The sequence below is a fragment of the Rana temporaria genome, chromosome 9 (genome assembly GCF_905171775.1).
Source record: "Rana temporaria chromosome 9, aRanTem1.1, whole genome shotgun sequence".
Classification (NCBI taxonomy): domain Eukaryota; kingdom Metazoa; phylum Chordata; class Amphibia; order Anura; family Ranidae; genus Rana; species Rana temporaria.
In genome coordinates this window covers 85,563,535-85,578,240 of record NC_053497.1, presented here as the reverse complement: position 1 = coordinate 85,578,240, position 14,706 = coordinate 85,563,535, and the positions used below count along the sequence as shown (strand labels likewise).

The following is a 14,706-nucleotide window of genomic DNA, read 5'->3' as shown; positions in this document are numbered from 1 at the left end:
ACACTACTGAAGTCGCTCCGACTTCAGAAAAGGTTCCTGTACTACTTTAAGGCGACTTCTAGGCAACATGTACTCATAGATTTCAATGGAAGTTGCCTCCAAAGTCGGATCACTGTCTAACTGAAGCAACTTTACAGGGAAAAAAATTGATTTCACAGGCAAACCCCTCCCTCCCACAGAGCTGATTATTCTGTGATTGGCCACAGCCAAACTCGCCTGTCCTGGAGGCAACTTTAAGTCGCGTTGTAAGTTGCTCCAAGTTGTGCTGAAGTCGCCTTGCAAAGACGCGCTGTAAGTCAGGTTGCCCCTGTCTGAATCGGCACTTATGCAATCACATGTATGTGAGCAAATCTAAATAGAGAATATTTCCACATTTTTCCATGTTATTCCATTTTTCTTATAAGTTTATAAAACAATAAAAAGGCACCAACAACATGTTTTTCTTTGTTTCTTTTATTTTTTTAAAAAACAATAAATCAAGCACAAAAAAGCAGAGGAAATGGTCATGAAAAATAAATTATGCATTACGGATGATCACAAATCTGTACAGCTCTGTAAAAACTCAGATCTTTTTATATAACAAAACTTTATCAAAATGGAAAGCTCCAACAAAAATATGTGTATACTGCATTTCATATAAAAGGCATCCAGGATTTGTTTCATTCAGTAGTTGAAAAACGAAAAAGAAAAATATTGAAAGAAAAATAAACCTTTAACAATAAGTTAATTTGTAGGGCTGAAAACCTTGCGGTATGACATACATTTCTGGCATGTACACTATGTATTTGTCAGATGGAATGCAAATGCGTACAATGTCATTATCGTGTACGTGTACGACACATAAACAGAAGGACGCGCCGAATGCTAGTTAAGCGATCTTTCAGTGATGTCATTGCGAGAAAAGGTAGCTGGGCCCTGCTCTCAAGAGGAAGAACAGCAAGAATCCACCAACACCATGCAGGGCCATTGGGGTTTACCTAGAAAAAATAAAATTAAATAGTAATTCATAAAAATCTGCAGAAAAATCTATTATGCAACATTAACAATTTAGGCTTTGCACTGACTTATATAGTCACATTTCCCTAGTTCAATAAAAATGTTTTTCAGCTCCTAGTCTGGACTGTCTGGCCCATGAACTTTGTATTAGTTTGTCCGCCTGTGGTCAAAGGAATACAGGCTTATTTTAACCACTTCAGCCTCAGTGACAAACCCGTAAATCGTCAGGTTAAATAGGTTATACCGGCTACAGTCATCATACCCGTTTCTTTTTTTTCAGCTGGCGATGGGCTTTAAAGTGATAGCAAGTTCATAAAAAACAAAAACTAAAAATTAAAGAGTGTAAAAATACCCCTGTGCTCAAGTGAATGCATACGCAAGTCGCACATGTAAATGGTTCTCATACCACACATGTGAGGTATCATCACAAATGGTATCGTGAGAGCAATAATTTCAGCACAAGACCTCCTGTGTAACGCAAACTTGGTAACCTGTAAAGCGCAGGGATCCTCAAACTACGGCCCTCCAGCTGTTGTAGGACTACACATCCCATGAGGCTTTGTAACACACTGACATTCATAGACATGACTAGGCATGATGGGAATTGTAGTTCCTGAACAACTGGAGGGCCATAGTTTGAAGACCCATGTGTAAAGGGTTATGAAGCGTCGTCTATGGAGATTTTTAAGTACTGTCATTTGGCTCCGTTCCATGAGCGTGTGCAATTTTAAAGCGTGACATGGTAACCATTTACGCGGTGTAACAACATTTTTATATTCTATCAAACAATTGGGTATTACAGAATATTATGTTTTTGTGCATAAAAATTCACCAAAGTGAAAAACCGCTGCACAAATGTCGTGACAAAAAAAAAATTGCAACACCCACCATTTTTTTTCTCTAGGGCAGTCATGGCCAACCTTGGCACCCCAGATGTTTTGGAACTACATTTTCCATGATGCTCAACTACACTGCAGAGTGCATGAGCATCATGGGAAATTTAGTTCCAAAACATCTGGGGTGCCAAGGTTCGCCATCACTTCTCTAAGGCATCTACTGTTTGGAAGTTTTAATTAATTTTCCAGCAAAAAAAATATTTTTACTGATATGTAGTGACTTTCATATTCCATATTTTTACATATATGTAGTGACTTTCATATTCCTATTTCATGTTCTTATTTAATTGAAAAGCGCAGTACAGTATTATCTTTAGGTTTAAAAGAAAATGTGGTTCAACTTAGTCAAAATGTTTTATCCTAACCCATTTAGTGCCATTTAAAGCAGTGCTATATATTACAAAAAAATACAAAACCTTGCAACTAAGAATTTGTTTGAAATATAAAATAATTATGTATTACAATGTTGCTGATCTATGAAATAACCCTGGCCCTGGGCCCACATATTCTCAAAACTTTCCAGTAGGTATAGGACCAACACCTGTTTTGCCACAGTGTGAATTTCATCTTTTTAAACAGATCTTTTGTATTTTTGACATTTTTTTTCCCACTTCTCCATTTACATGTGTGTGAGGGAAGATCACCTCAGGCAGTCTGTATTGCATTATGGTAACCAATTGGATTCAAACCATTACTGAAAAATGACAGTGCTTTCTTCCTTTTTGGTTGCGGACAGACTGCCTGACACGGTTCCTTAGAAAACTTTTACATCAAATAAATAAATGAACACATGCACTTTGGAAGAGTAATGTTGCAATGTTTGTAGGATTTTATTTAGCTGCTTTTAACCACTTAAGACCAGGACCTTTTAAGCAGCTAAAGGACCCGGCAGGTTTTGCGATTCTGCACTGCGTCGCGTTAACAGACAATTGCGCAGTCATGCGACGTAGCGCCCAAACAAAATTGGCGTCCTTTTTTTCCCACAAATAGAGCTTTCTTTTGGTGGTATTTGCTCACCTCTGCGGTTTTTATTTTTTGCGCTATAAACAAAAATAGTCAGTTTTGAAAAAAAATTCAATATTTTTTACTTTTTGCTATAATAAAAATCCCCCCAAAATATCGAAAAAAACATATTTTTTCCTCAGTTTAGGCCGATACGTATTCTTCTACAGTACCTATTTTTGGTTAAAAAAAAAAAAAAATCGCAATAAGTGTTTATCTGTTGGTTTTCCCAAAATGTATAGCGTTTACAAAATAGGGGATAGTTTTATTGCATTTTTATTAATTTTTTTTTTTTTTACTACTAATGGCGGCAATCAGCAATTTTTTTCGTGACTGTGACATTATGGCGGACACTTCGGACAATTTTGACACATTTTTGGGACCATTGTCATTTTCACAGCAAAAAATGCATTTAAAATGCATCGTTTACTGTGAAAATGAAAAATTGCAGTTTGGGAGTTAACCACAAGGGGGCGCTGAAGGGGTTATGTATGACCTAATATGTGTTTCTAACTGTAGGGGGGTGTGGCGTCATCGATTGTGTATCCCTATAAAAGGGATCACACGATCGATGACGCCGCCACAGTGAAGAATGGGGAAGCCATGTTTACACACAGCTCTACCCGTTCTTCAGCTCCGGGGACCGATCGCGGGACTCCAGCGGCAATTGGGTCCGCGGGTGCCGTAGCTTCGGACCGGGTCACGGGCACGCGCCCGCGACCCACGGCTGGGTAATAGCACAGGACGTACCTGTACGTGCCCAGCCGTGCCATTCTGCTGACGTAAATGTGCAGGAGGCGGTCCTTAAGGTGTTAATGGCAAAATGCAGGCCAACATATCACAAATGCAGTATGCAGGACCCTTTCCCACCACACTGCAAACCATTAGTGACTATGCTATATAAGGCCTAGGTTAGTTCTATTTTGACAGTAATATACTTTATGTTTTAGGCATGTGAATGTAGTGGAGCAGTTCTGGTAACACGCATATCTTTTAGTAAGTACAGGTGAAGAAACGATTCAAATATAAAGGAAGAGAGAACAGAATACATACTTCACATGGATTACTTCACTTAATTGTGATAATTTATTTCCTGTACTTGCAGCCATCAGACAACTACAAACAGTGATCAAATAGCAAATCAAATAGGCCATGCCCAATCCCCCCCCACCCCAAATACATCTTGAACTGACAGTCAATCAGTTCAAGTATACAAAGCTATGTGCATATTTATTTAATCTTTGCTTGGAAACAATGCACTGAAGTGCTCAGGTTCAGGAAAGCACAAATTAAACTAAATTAAAGGCATTAAGCCGTTTTCTGGAGGCCCTGTAAGCACCCTCAAGTTCAATTCTAAGGTCGTGTAATAGCGGTTCATAAAGGAAGTGCAGAAGCTACCACTGCTGACTCTTCTTCTACAAATACTAGTTTCTTTTGCTGACATTCTGGTTATATGGAGCTTGGATTTTACTTAGAATGTTCTTATCTTCAAGATTGCTCCAGATTAATGTCATAAACAAAATACGAATGTTTGATATATAGAGCCAGCGGAGTATGATGCCTTTCAAACCAACAGTTTGAATAGTAAATATTAACCAGGTGTACTTATTTTCTTTATCTTTCATTTTCAACATGTACCTTTATCAATGAGTTACTGCACTGTACCCAATTCTAGGACCATGCAGTACAAAGGTTATCTGAAAATTTACCTGTAAATCAGAATCCTTGGCTGGCATAGGACCAAAATGACTCAAGATTCGAGTTTTCAATGCTAGTTTCAGGGTACTGAACCAGTTGTATGCCTGATCATACACAGCATTGTGCAATGCACGGAGTTCCTCATAATCTTCTTCTGTAACCTAGAAAACAAAAGAAAAAAAGATTTCATTGCTCACATTCACATTCTGAATACTCTGTATTCTAAAATAGAGCTTATTCACAAACTTCTACCCATACAAAACATATTTTCATTGGTTGTTAGCAAACAGAATCTCATAAAGTATACACATCCAAACACACGCTCTAATGGGTACAATGTTGTGGCATCCCACAGAACAGTGGCAGGATGTCTTCTAGACATCTTCTAGAACACAAGGGAATTGGATGATTAGAACCTCTTGGAATCACTTGAACCCTATACACTCTCCATTTGTTGGTACCAAATACATGGGTATCGTATAACAATATACCACGGTTGTTTAGCTCCTCATGCCACTTTTAGATCAAAAATAATAAATCTGTGCTTCCGAATTATTGTTCCTCTACCTAAAGATGGCCTAGGCTATAAGAAGATTGCCAAGACCCTGAAACCAAGCTGCAGCATGGTGGCCAAGACCATACAGCAGTTTAACAGGACAAGTTCCACTCAGGACAGGCCTTACCATGGTCAACCAAAGAAGTTGAGTGCACGTGCTCAGCACCATATCCAGAGGTTGTCTGAAATGGACGTATGAGTGCTGCCAGCATTGCTGCAGAGGTTGAAGAGGTGGGGGGGTCAGCCTGTCAGTGCTCAGACCATACGCTGCACACTGCATCAAATTGGTCTAAATGGCTGTTGTCCCAGAAGGAAGCCTTTTCTAAAGATGACGCACAAGAAAGACCGCAAACAGTTTGTTGAAAACAAGCAGATTAAGGACATGGATTACTGGAACCATGTCCTGTAGTCTGATGAGATCAAGATAAACTTATTTGGTTCAGAAGGTGTCAAGCGTGTGTTGTGGCAACCAGGTGAGGAGCACATAGATAAGTGTGTCTTGCCTATAGTCAAGCCTGGTGGTAGGGTTGTGTCATGGTCTGTGGCTGCATGAGTGCTGTCGGCACTGGGGTGCTACAGTTCATTGAGGGAACCATGAAAGCCAACAATCACTGCGACAAACTGAAGTAGAGCATGATCCCCTCCCTTTGAGGACTGAGCCGCAGGGTAGTATTCCAACATGAGAACGACTCCAAACACACCTCCAAGACAACCACTGCCTTGCTAAAGAAGCTGAGGGTAAAGGTGATGAACTGGCCAAGCATGTCTCCAGACCTAAACCCTATTGAGAATTTTGTGGGGCATCCTCAAATGGAAGGTGGAGGAGCACAAGGTCTCTAACATCCACCAGCTCAGTGATATCGTCATGGAGGAGTGGAAGAGGACTCCAGTGGCAACCTGTGAAGCTCTGGTGAACTCCTTGGCCAAGAGGGTTAAGCCAGTGCTGGAAAATAATGGGCTGTAAAGTAATATTTAGATACTGAATATTCAGATTCCAGCAGAAGCCTAATCGTGATAGGTTCTCTTTCAAATGTTTTTGTACACCTAATGTGGCCAGGTAAATGTTGCTACCAAAGCCCCTTTCACCAACAAAGATGTGTGTACGCATCTATGGCATTTCCATGTAGTAAACTATCAGAAAACCGGCTCTGAGGAACGCTATAATTTACAATCAACTCTATGATCCAGAGCCTATGCTAAACTGGTTGGGCTAGCTTCTTTTAGCCGTTACCTGGATTTACGAATGTCTAATTTAAACTTCTGGCAGATATAAAAGAGGAACCAAAAAGATATAAACCTATTTACATAAATACATCATTTCATGTATTTCCTGTATTTTCATGTAGTGCTGCCGTTGTAAGTACCTCAATTTTAAACGTTACAAGTCTCTTGCAATCTCCTGTACGGCAGCACTCAGAGGGGAAGCAATACTAGGGGCTAATCAAATGTGCAGACAAGCTGCTAGGACCAGAGCGCAGAGGAATGAACTCATCAGTAAGCTGCTACCCCTTTACTATCCACGGAGGTTGGAGTGATTATTCCTCTGAATACCTTAACTGTAACAATGACAGTGGTGTAAATGTTCTGCCTGTTCTGTGTGCCTGGGCTGTGAAAATCTTCGAAATGGACAGAAATGTAAATCTTTTTATAGGAAAAAAAAGAAAACAGCTACAGTACCTTAAATGAATTTAATCTGTGTATTAGGAGTGTATTAGGATTGCGCATATGAATATAGAATTTTAAACAATGGCTTCTCTATACCACATTTTCTGTCAAACATCCTCAAAGTCATTGATGTTTATAGATTCTATGACATCTATTTATAAAGGACTATATGACCTACTGTGACCATAGGACTGCTTTAAAAAAGGGCTAATTTATACAACACAACAGTCACATATCTGACAAAAGGGGTCCTATGCAGCCTTGAATGGCTGCACTATATGGACTGGGAGGTCATCTATTCAACATTTAGACTTTTTAATAAAGATTCATGGTATGCCGGCAATATATACAGTATCCTCCATGATACAACAAAAGTTGAGTGTTTCCACACCCCCATCCTTTCAAATCAATGTATAAAGAAAAAATATATGTGGATTGGGATTTTACAGGCATCCAGACTATTAACTGGACCTGCAGCATGGTAGTGGGTGGGCATTCCCCTAGTGCGATGCGTTTTTATTATCAATGTCCAGTGATCTGTTGGGTTCTGCTGTACCTACTTTGTTCTCTTGAAGAAGAGTGTCTTAAAATGAGTTGGAATATGAGAATACTATATACACAAGATGTTGCAATGATTGCTTATCATTTTTTACATTTGTCCATGTCATTTTTAATTGACGTGTTATAATATGTAACAATAAAAAATGTTTCTTTATACACATCCTCTATGATTTACACCGGTTAAGCAGTCAGCAGTTGCTGCAGTACCCTTTAACTTCAGCCCCTTTTCAGTATGAATTGCAAGGGGAGTGTAAAAAGTATTACAATTAAGTGCTCAGGGGAGATGAGCCAGGTTAAATGACCTGGCAGATTTTAGCCTCGCTTTGTGTCCTCAAGTAACACCGCTGCCACAATAAAATTATTTTCAGTGTAACTCTGGGACAATCTTGCTATATATATAAAAACTGTATAAGTGTGACATAGAAGACCTGTGTAGCTGTGATGATAAGCCAGGGGACAAGATGTTTTATGTAAAGCAGCTGATGAAGCAGGGATAAAGAGATGTAACCCAGTTTCACTGCTCCTAAAATGGCCTTTCTGTTCTCAATTTATTTTTATTAACTTTTTCTTACATACAAAACATTTTCATTAAACAAGATTCTGTCACATTATTTATCAATTTCTACTCATTATTCAATATACAGAATCTTGATCATTTTCCATAATTCACATTGTCTTTAAAAATACCATACAACAAAACATATACCTACATATATTCTACTATCTTCCATACCCGATCATCCTCAGTCACAAAAAATAAAATAAAAAAAATGGATATCTTCTAACATTCAAAAACTGCATGTCTAACAAAAGAAGATCATTCACAGATCTAAATGTAAAATTATTTGATTTTTTCCATATACAACCAGCGTTAGTGAGCCCAGTCTTAGATATCTGCTTTTTCCTAAATACTAACCTTTTCATCCTCTATGTACTCAATATCAGCTGTGTTATAACCATCTCTTTGACTGTGCTGAATAACTTTAAACCTTCTTTTTCCAATACTGTCCACAACTGAACGACCATCTGAAAAGACCTCCACATTACGGATCTCCAACATGCACCCATAATCTGCAAATCTAGGGGGGGGGGGGGGGGGGGGGGGGAAATCAAATAGTCAGTTCAAGTGCTTCTTCAGACTAGACAAATAGTATGTTGGTCAATGCTCAAGATGCATTTCATGTAATTTAGAAAGAGGTATCATCACTTTTTGATTGGAAATGCATTGATGCTACCAAAAGGTATTATTTTGAAAATATCCCAATTGTATTATATTATAATTAACCACTTCCCGACGGCCGTACGACTTTATACAGCCGCGGGGTGGCTCTAAATCTCTGGGAGGCCGTGTTTTTACGGGCTCTGCTCCTCCTGGCCACTGGGGGGAGCGCAAGCGCGCCGCATCACTGGGATGCCGATGCGCGTGCCTGGCGGCCCGCGATGTCCGCCAGGCTCCCGCGATCGGCGGTTACAGAGAGAAGGACATGGATCTGTGTGTGTAAACACACAGATCCATGTCCTGTCAGGGAGAGTGGAGACCGATCTATGTCTCTTGTACATAGGGACACAGATCGGTCACCTCCCCCAGTCAGTCCCCTTCCCCCACAGTTAGTAACACTATATAGGGTACACATTTAACCCCTTCCTCACCCGCTAGTGTTAACCCCTTCAATGCCAGTCACATTTATACAGTAATTAGTGCATATTTATAGCACTGATCGCAGTATAAATGTGAATGGTGCCAAAAATGTGTCAAAAGTGTCCGATGTGTCCGCCATAATGTCGCAGTACCGATAAAAATCGCAGATCGCCGCCATTACTAGTAAAAAAAATAATTTAAAAAAAAGAATAATTCTGTCCCCTATTTTGTAGGCGCTATAACTTTTGCGCAAACCAGTCGCATATTGCGATTTTTTTTTTTTTTTTACCAAAAATGTAGAATACGTATTGGCCTAGACTGAGAATTTTTTTTTTTTTTAAATGTTGAGCTATTTATTACAGCAACAAGTAAAAAATATTATTTTTTTTTTCAAAATTGTCGCTCTATTTTTGTTTATAGCGCAAAAAATAAAAACTGCAGAGGTGATCAAATACCACCAAAAGAAAGCTCTATTTGTGGGGAAAAAAGGACGTCAATTTTGTTTGGGAGCCACGTCGCACGACCGCGCAATTGTCAGTTAAAGCGACGCAGTGCAGAATCGCAAAAAGTCCTCTGGTCAGGAAGGGGGTATATGTGTCCAGTAAGCAAGTGGTTAAAAGAATGTAACAAACAGAACAAATTTAATACAATGACAAATGGCCTTTAGTACCAAAAAACAAAACAAGATAGAAATTTGTTTTTATTAGTAGAGAACTGTGGGGTAAATAAACTGACAATATGAATTCTGGTTTGCTGTGACTGTTTACTACTGTGATCTGCAATAAATACCATTGCAAAGCTACTGGTAAATGTAGTACCTGGTCCTGGCCAGTTAAGACCCAAGCCATGCACTTGGGAAAATAATTTCCATCCTGTGGGGCCTAAACGAATTAGAAGTGCCCATGTGAACTCAGGCGACATTACCACAATCAAACTTTAGATTCCTTTAAAGAAAATCTAAAGTGACTTAAATGTACCTGATCTATGGTCAGTACAGTATAGCTGGCCCCTTTAGGTGCCTGCCCATCATCAATTTACGTCTACATTTGTCTGCACATCATGCATCCTGGGCTGCTCTGGTACACAAAAATTGACCCAGAATCCTAAATCCACCCTTTATGCTTTTCAAAGCTCACTATTGGTGTAATTCTGCGATGAGGCCTCTTTAACATAGTGTCAATTGAGTCCTTTACCATTTTCTGCTTGTTCTGACAATCTTTCCACATATTACAACAGAATGGCCTACCTGCCGAAGGGCTCTTTTTATCCTCCATAGATTGCACCTGACTGCCCCTCCAGATAAATATTCATAGTTATCGATATCACCTTCTTCTCAATGTCCCCCTAATCTAAGCCAGGCTATATATAGTGCAGGGTAGTGTGTTCAGTGGCTCCAGAAAATTTATTTTTCTGCACCCATAGCAGCCTCACCAAACTGTGAAAGAGACAGACAGATGATAGAGCTAAATTTGCTCACCCTTTCACAGAGTCACCAATGCACATGCCAAATTGCTTTGTTCCAGTTTCCATACATCTCCGAATCATCAACCGATAACAAGGTTCGAATATGTGCAGAGGACATGGGACTGTGGGGTAAGCCATGGTACACACAAATATAGGGACATTTTTGTTCAAGCTTGTAAAAAGAAAAGAAAAACATTAATGTTAGTCTTGGTGTACGCATTTCTACGATTGGTTCTCTAACAAAATAACTATAGAAAATGCTACATGCAACAATGGTAAATTAAATTCAGTCTAAGAAATGTTATATGTACAGAGGAAAGCTTAGACTGCTATTCAGCCTTTCAAAAGTAAGTTCTGTAAAAATTGCTTTCAATATCAACTGTATTAGCCCAAAAAAATATAAAAAATCTCAATAGTAAGGTTACATTGTTCACAAATCCCTTTGGTTTGGTCTGTTGCACGTCCAGATCACTCCACTTTGGGCAGCTAGGAGGATCAGAGCTGCAAACCTCTGGCCCCAAGGCTTACACTCAAACATGCAACGTTATTTAAAATGGGTTCATGCACTGAATTCTGTATCCACAAATTATATCTGTACTATTTTACAATCAAACTATTTTGTATATATATATTTTTTTTATTGATTCTTGCAGTTTGTAAAGTTCTACAATGGTTGGACTGTGTATGAAATGAAAATGATTTCAATAGACATCTTAATGTTATGTTCAATAAGAATGCTGGCTAATGCACACAGACAAACCTATTCTACTGTATGTGTTATAGTCTCTAGGGAGTTTGCACAGTGGTGGCGATTTATGAAAAACTGGAGCAAACACATTATATTCTACAAATATTTAACCAAAAAACTGGAGCTTGGAAAGTAAAGAAAATGTGGAGCTGAATAATCAAATTTCTTGTTTTATCTTCATAGATTAAAGCTGAACTCCAGGCGCATATTTAAAAAATACCATTTAGGTCAGCCATGTTTTCCTTTAACCACTTCCGGACTGCCGCACACTGATATACATTGGCTGTTTGAAGAGGGATATCTTTGTTATGGCAGCAGTTAGCTGCCATAACCCAGGTATTCTCTTCTTCAGCGGGCGGTCCGGTTTCCGATAATAGTCGTCTCTGCGGCGAATTCGCAAGATCACTTTTATCGGCAGCGGGAGAGGACCCCCCTCCCGCTGCTCTCCGCCGATTACCAGAGCCATCGACAGCGGCAAAGGCGATCGGGTCCTTCTGAAGGCTGGGTATGGAGACAAGTGGAGACTGGGCAGGGCGGAAGCAGTGTAAAAACATCACTTCTGCCCATAGCTCTTAAAGGGCCATTTTTTTTTTCTTCTTCAAAAGACAATTTTATTTTTTCATTGCATTTCAGTGAAAATATGACATCGGAGGTCTTTTTGACCCCAGATCTCCTATTTAAGAGGCCCTGTCATGCTTTTTTTCTATTAGGCTTCATTTCCATGGACGTTTTTACAGCCACTTTTCTGAGCGTTTTTGCAGCTTAAAAACAGCTCTCCATGTTAGTCTATAGGCCTCATGTCCAACCATGATGTTTTTGAGCTGTAGATAGCTGAGCCGTTTTTAAGCTGCAAAAAAAAAAAAACAGGACCAGTGCGTTCAGAAGCTCCAGAGTAGAGCTGTAAAAACGGCAGACGTTAAAAAACGCTTAAAAACGCTACTCCAGCTCAAAAAAACAAAAAAAACAAACAAACAAACATGGACAGGCATTTTTAAGCTGTAAAAAAGGCTATAGAACGTGGCTGTAAAAACGTCCATGGAAATGAAGACTTACAAGTGATGTTTACATTCCTTGTAATAGGAATAAAAGTGACACAATTTTATTTTTAAGAACAGTGTAAAAAATAAATTAGAATTTTTTTATTTTATTTTTTTAAACGCACCCCGTCCGACCGAGCTGAAGCGGCGTTCCAACCACACATGTGAGGTATCACCGCAATCGGTAGAGCAAGAGCAATAATTCTAGCCCTAGACCTCCTCTGTAAATGAAAACATGCAACCTGTATAATTTGTTTAAACGTTGCCTATGGAGATTAAGGGTAAAAGTTTGTCGCCATTCCACAAGCAGGCGCTATTTTCAAGCGTGACATGTTGGGTATCAATTTACTTGGTGCAACATTATCTTGGGCTAACTTTACTGTTGTCTTATTTTTTTATTAAAAAAAAAAAAAGTGTTCCCCCCCCCCCCCCCAAAAAAAAAAGTGTGCTTGTAAGACCGCTGTGCAAATACCGTGTGACCTAAAGTATACACACACACGCACACACACATCGGGGGTCTATGGAACCCTGCTGCCTCCCCTACACTGTGCCAGAGAAGGTCCTATTTCATTAATTTACAGCCAGTATCTGATAAGTGATAAGAGATTGGAGAACAGATGTTCCTCAATTTCTCCCCACTTGCAATCCTGAACCATTTTTGGGGTCCTTTTACTTCCTGGTTAGGTCACTGTTGGTCACCATCATTGTGCAGTCACCTGGAGTCTGAGGGGACCCCACTGCTGGATAGCCAATAGAAGTGTCTATGAAATCCAGGCTTGACCTTGACACCTGAAGAATGACTCTCCTCCTCTGCAGTGCATAAAAATTAGAATTTTCTCATAAATCAGGCCCGTAATAACAAACAGTGGAACTAGGTAACACCCCATCTGAGACTTCAAATGTAACAGTTAAAATGATGTGCTCTTTGTAAACATTACCTTTTGTTAACATCAAAATGTTATTAGAAAGACGTGTTCCTTGTGTGACTTACTTTGAGAGCTCTGCTATCTCCTCCTCATTGATTGCTTTCCTTTCTTTAAGTTCCTCTGGGAAATGCTTAGCTATTAGATCTTCCATCAGCTCAGTTTTACAGAACTTTCTCACCGCCAGATACTGAAAGAAACATAAAACAGAATGGAAACCACTTTGGAACTTGTCAATCAGCAGACAGAATGCGCTTCCAGCTTTTCACCCCACAAAGTAAAAACAGATATATTACAAGTGCTTATTTACTTTCACTTGTGATATGGGATATACACTTTATTTAAACAGATATGTAGTATTTTTATTATTCTTATGGCTCTGTATATACAATGTTCTCTGGTTTTAGCATTATAAAGTAGGACATAAAATAAGAAAAGCCTTCCAAAGCCTTCCAACTTCCCAGCAAACAGTACATCTCTGCTAAGGTTTCTCTGGGCTGCACTATGCACGAATGTTACAATTAGGTTTCAGCAATTATGTTCTATGCACATAGGGGACCCTGTGTATGCAGTATATCATTTGTGACAACCAGTGGAAGTGAAAATATGGGAGGGGACAGAACGGTCGGCACCAAGTGAGGAAACGCACATTCCTGCTCCCATTCTAGAAGAATATTATTAAAATGATATTAAATACTCAGTTTTTAAGCACTTTCAACAGCCGATTTAAAGCAGAACTTTATCCAGAACAGTTTAATAACAATGTTCTTTAACATAAGAACATACATTAATAATTATGCTACCAAAATGAGTGTTTGCCTCCCGAATTGCTAATGCTCCTTGCTTGAAGCAGCCATTTTGTTGAAGCCCAGAGCAGTCACTTCCTTTTTGGAAACTTTCCTCCACTTCTTAGTTTAAAAAACTATATGTCAGATTTTTTCAATTAAAATATGTACATTTCTAGCTTTGATTTGATCTTGGCTCAGTTACAGAGGAAGGCTGACTCCATGCCAACACTCCTACCTCACAATTCCTATTTCACCACACCCTCAACTACCCTACCCTCACTTACCCCTCTCCCCCCCCCCCCTGCCCTCACCACATCCTCACCCAACTCCCTAATGCCCCCCCCCCCATACACACCCCTCCTAAACCACCCCTCAACCTGCTCTTCCGATGCGATAGGTATCAGTATCGATCAGCACTTGAAAAAAGTATCGGTACTCGTACTCGGTGCATCCCTAGTCATGACACCAGCCATTTGATGGTTTGACAGTTCAGTTGAGCGCACAAGCTGTTTTTATTTACAGCATGCCTTGAATATAATCAATTTGGGAAAACAGGGTAATTGATGAGTGTAGTTCTGCTTTAAATTCAGAGAAACTGACAGTTGTTTTAACTGTTTTTAATGGACAGGTCTTCTGCTAAATGGATGTTCGTGAAGTTGAACTAAGAATTATTTGGGATTGTGATCATATATATACCCCAAAATAGATTCTCCCATGTAGGAGGTCATCTTTA

General features: G+C 39.4%; 1 protein-coding gene across 1 annotated transcript in view; it reads right to left on the bottom strand.

Moving 5' to 3' along the window:
- Positions 1-662: 662 nt before the first annotated feature.
- Positions 663-14,706, bottom strand: part of LONRF3 (LON peptidase N-terminal domain and ring finger 3) — a 41,053-nt gene continuing 27,009 nt past the window's right edge. Inside the window, exons 8-12 of the mRNA XM_040323828.1 lie at positions 13,254-13,375; positions 10,491-10,649; positions 8,291-8,453; positions 4,604-4,753; positions 663-977 (exon numbers count right to left, since the gene is read on the bottom strand). Coding sequence (XP_040179762.1) covers positions 819-977; positions 4,604-4,753; positions 8,291-8,453; positions 10,491-10,649; positions 13,254-13,375 — 753 coding nt within the window. The 3' untranslated portion in view covers positions 663-818. The remainder of the gene's footprint in view (positions 978-4,603; positions 4,754-8,290; positions 8,454-10,490; positions 10,650-13,253; positions 13,376-14,706) is intronic.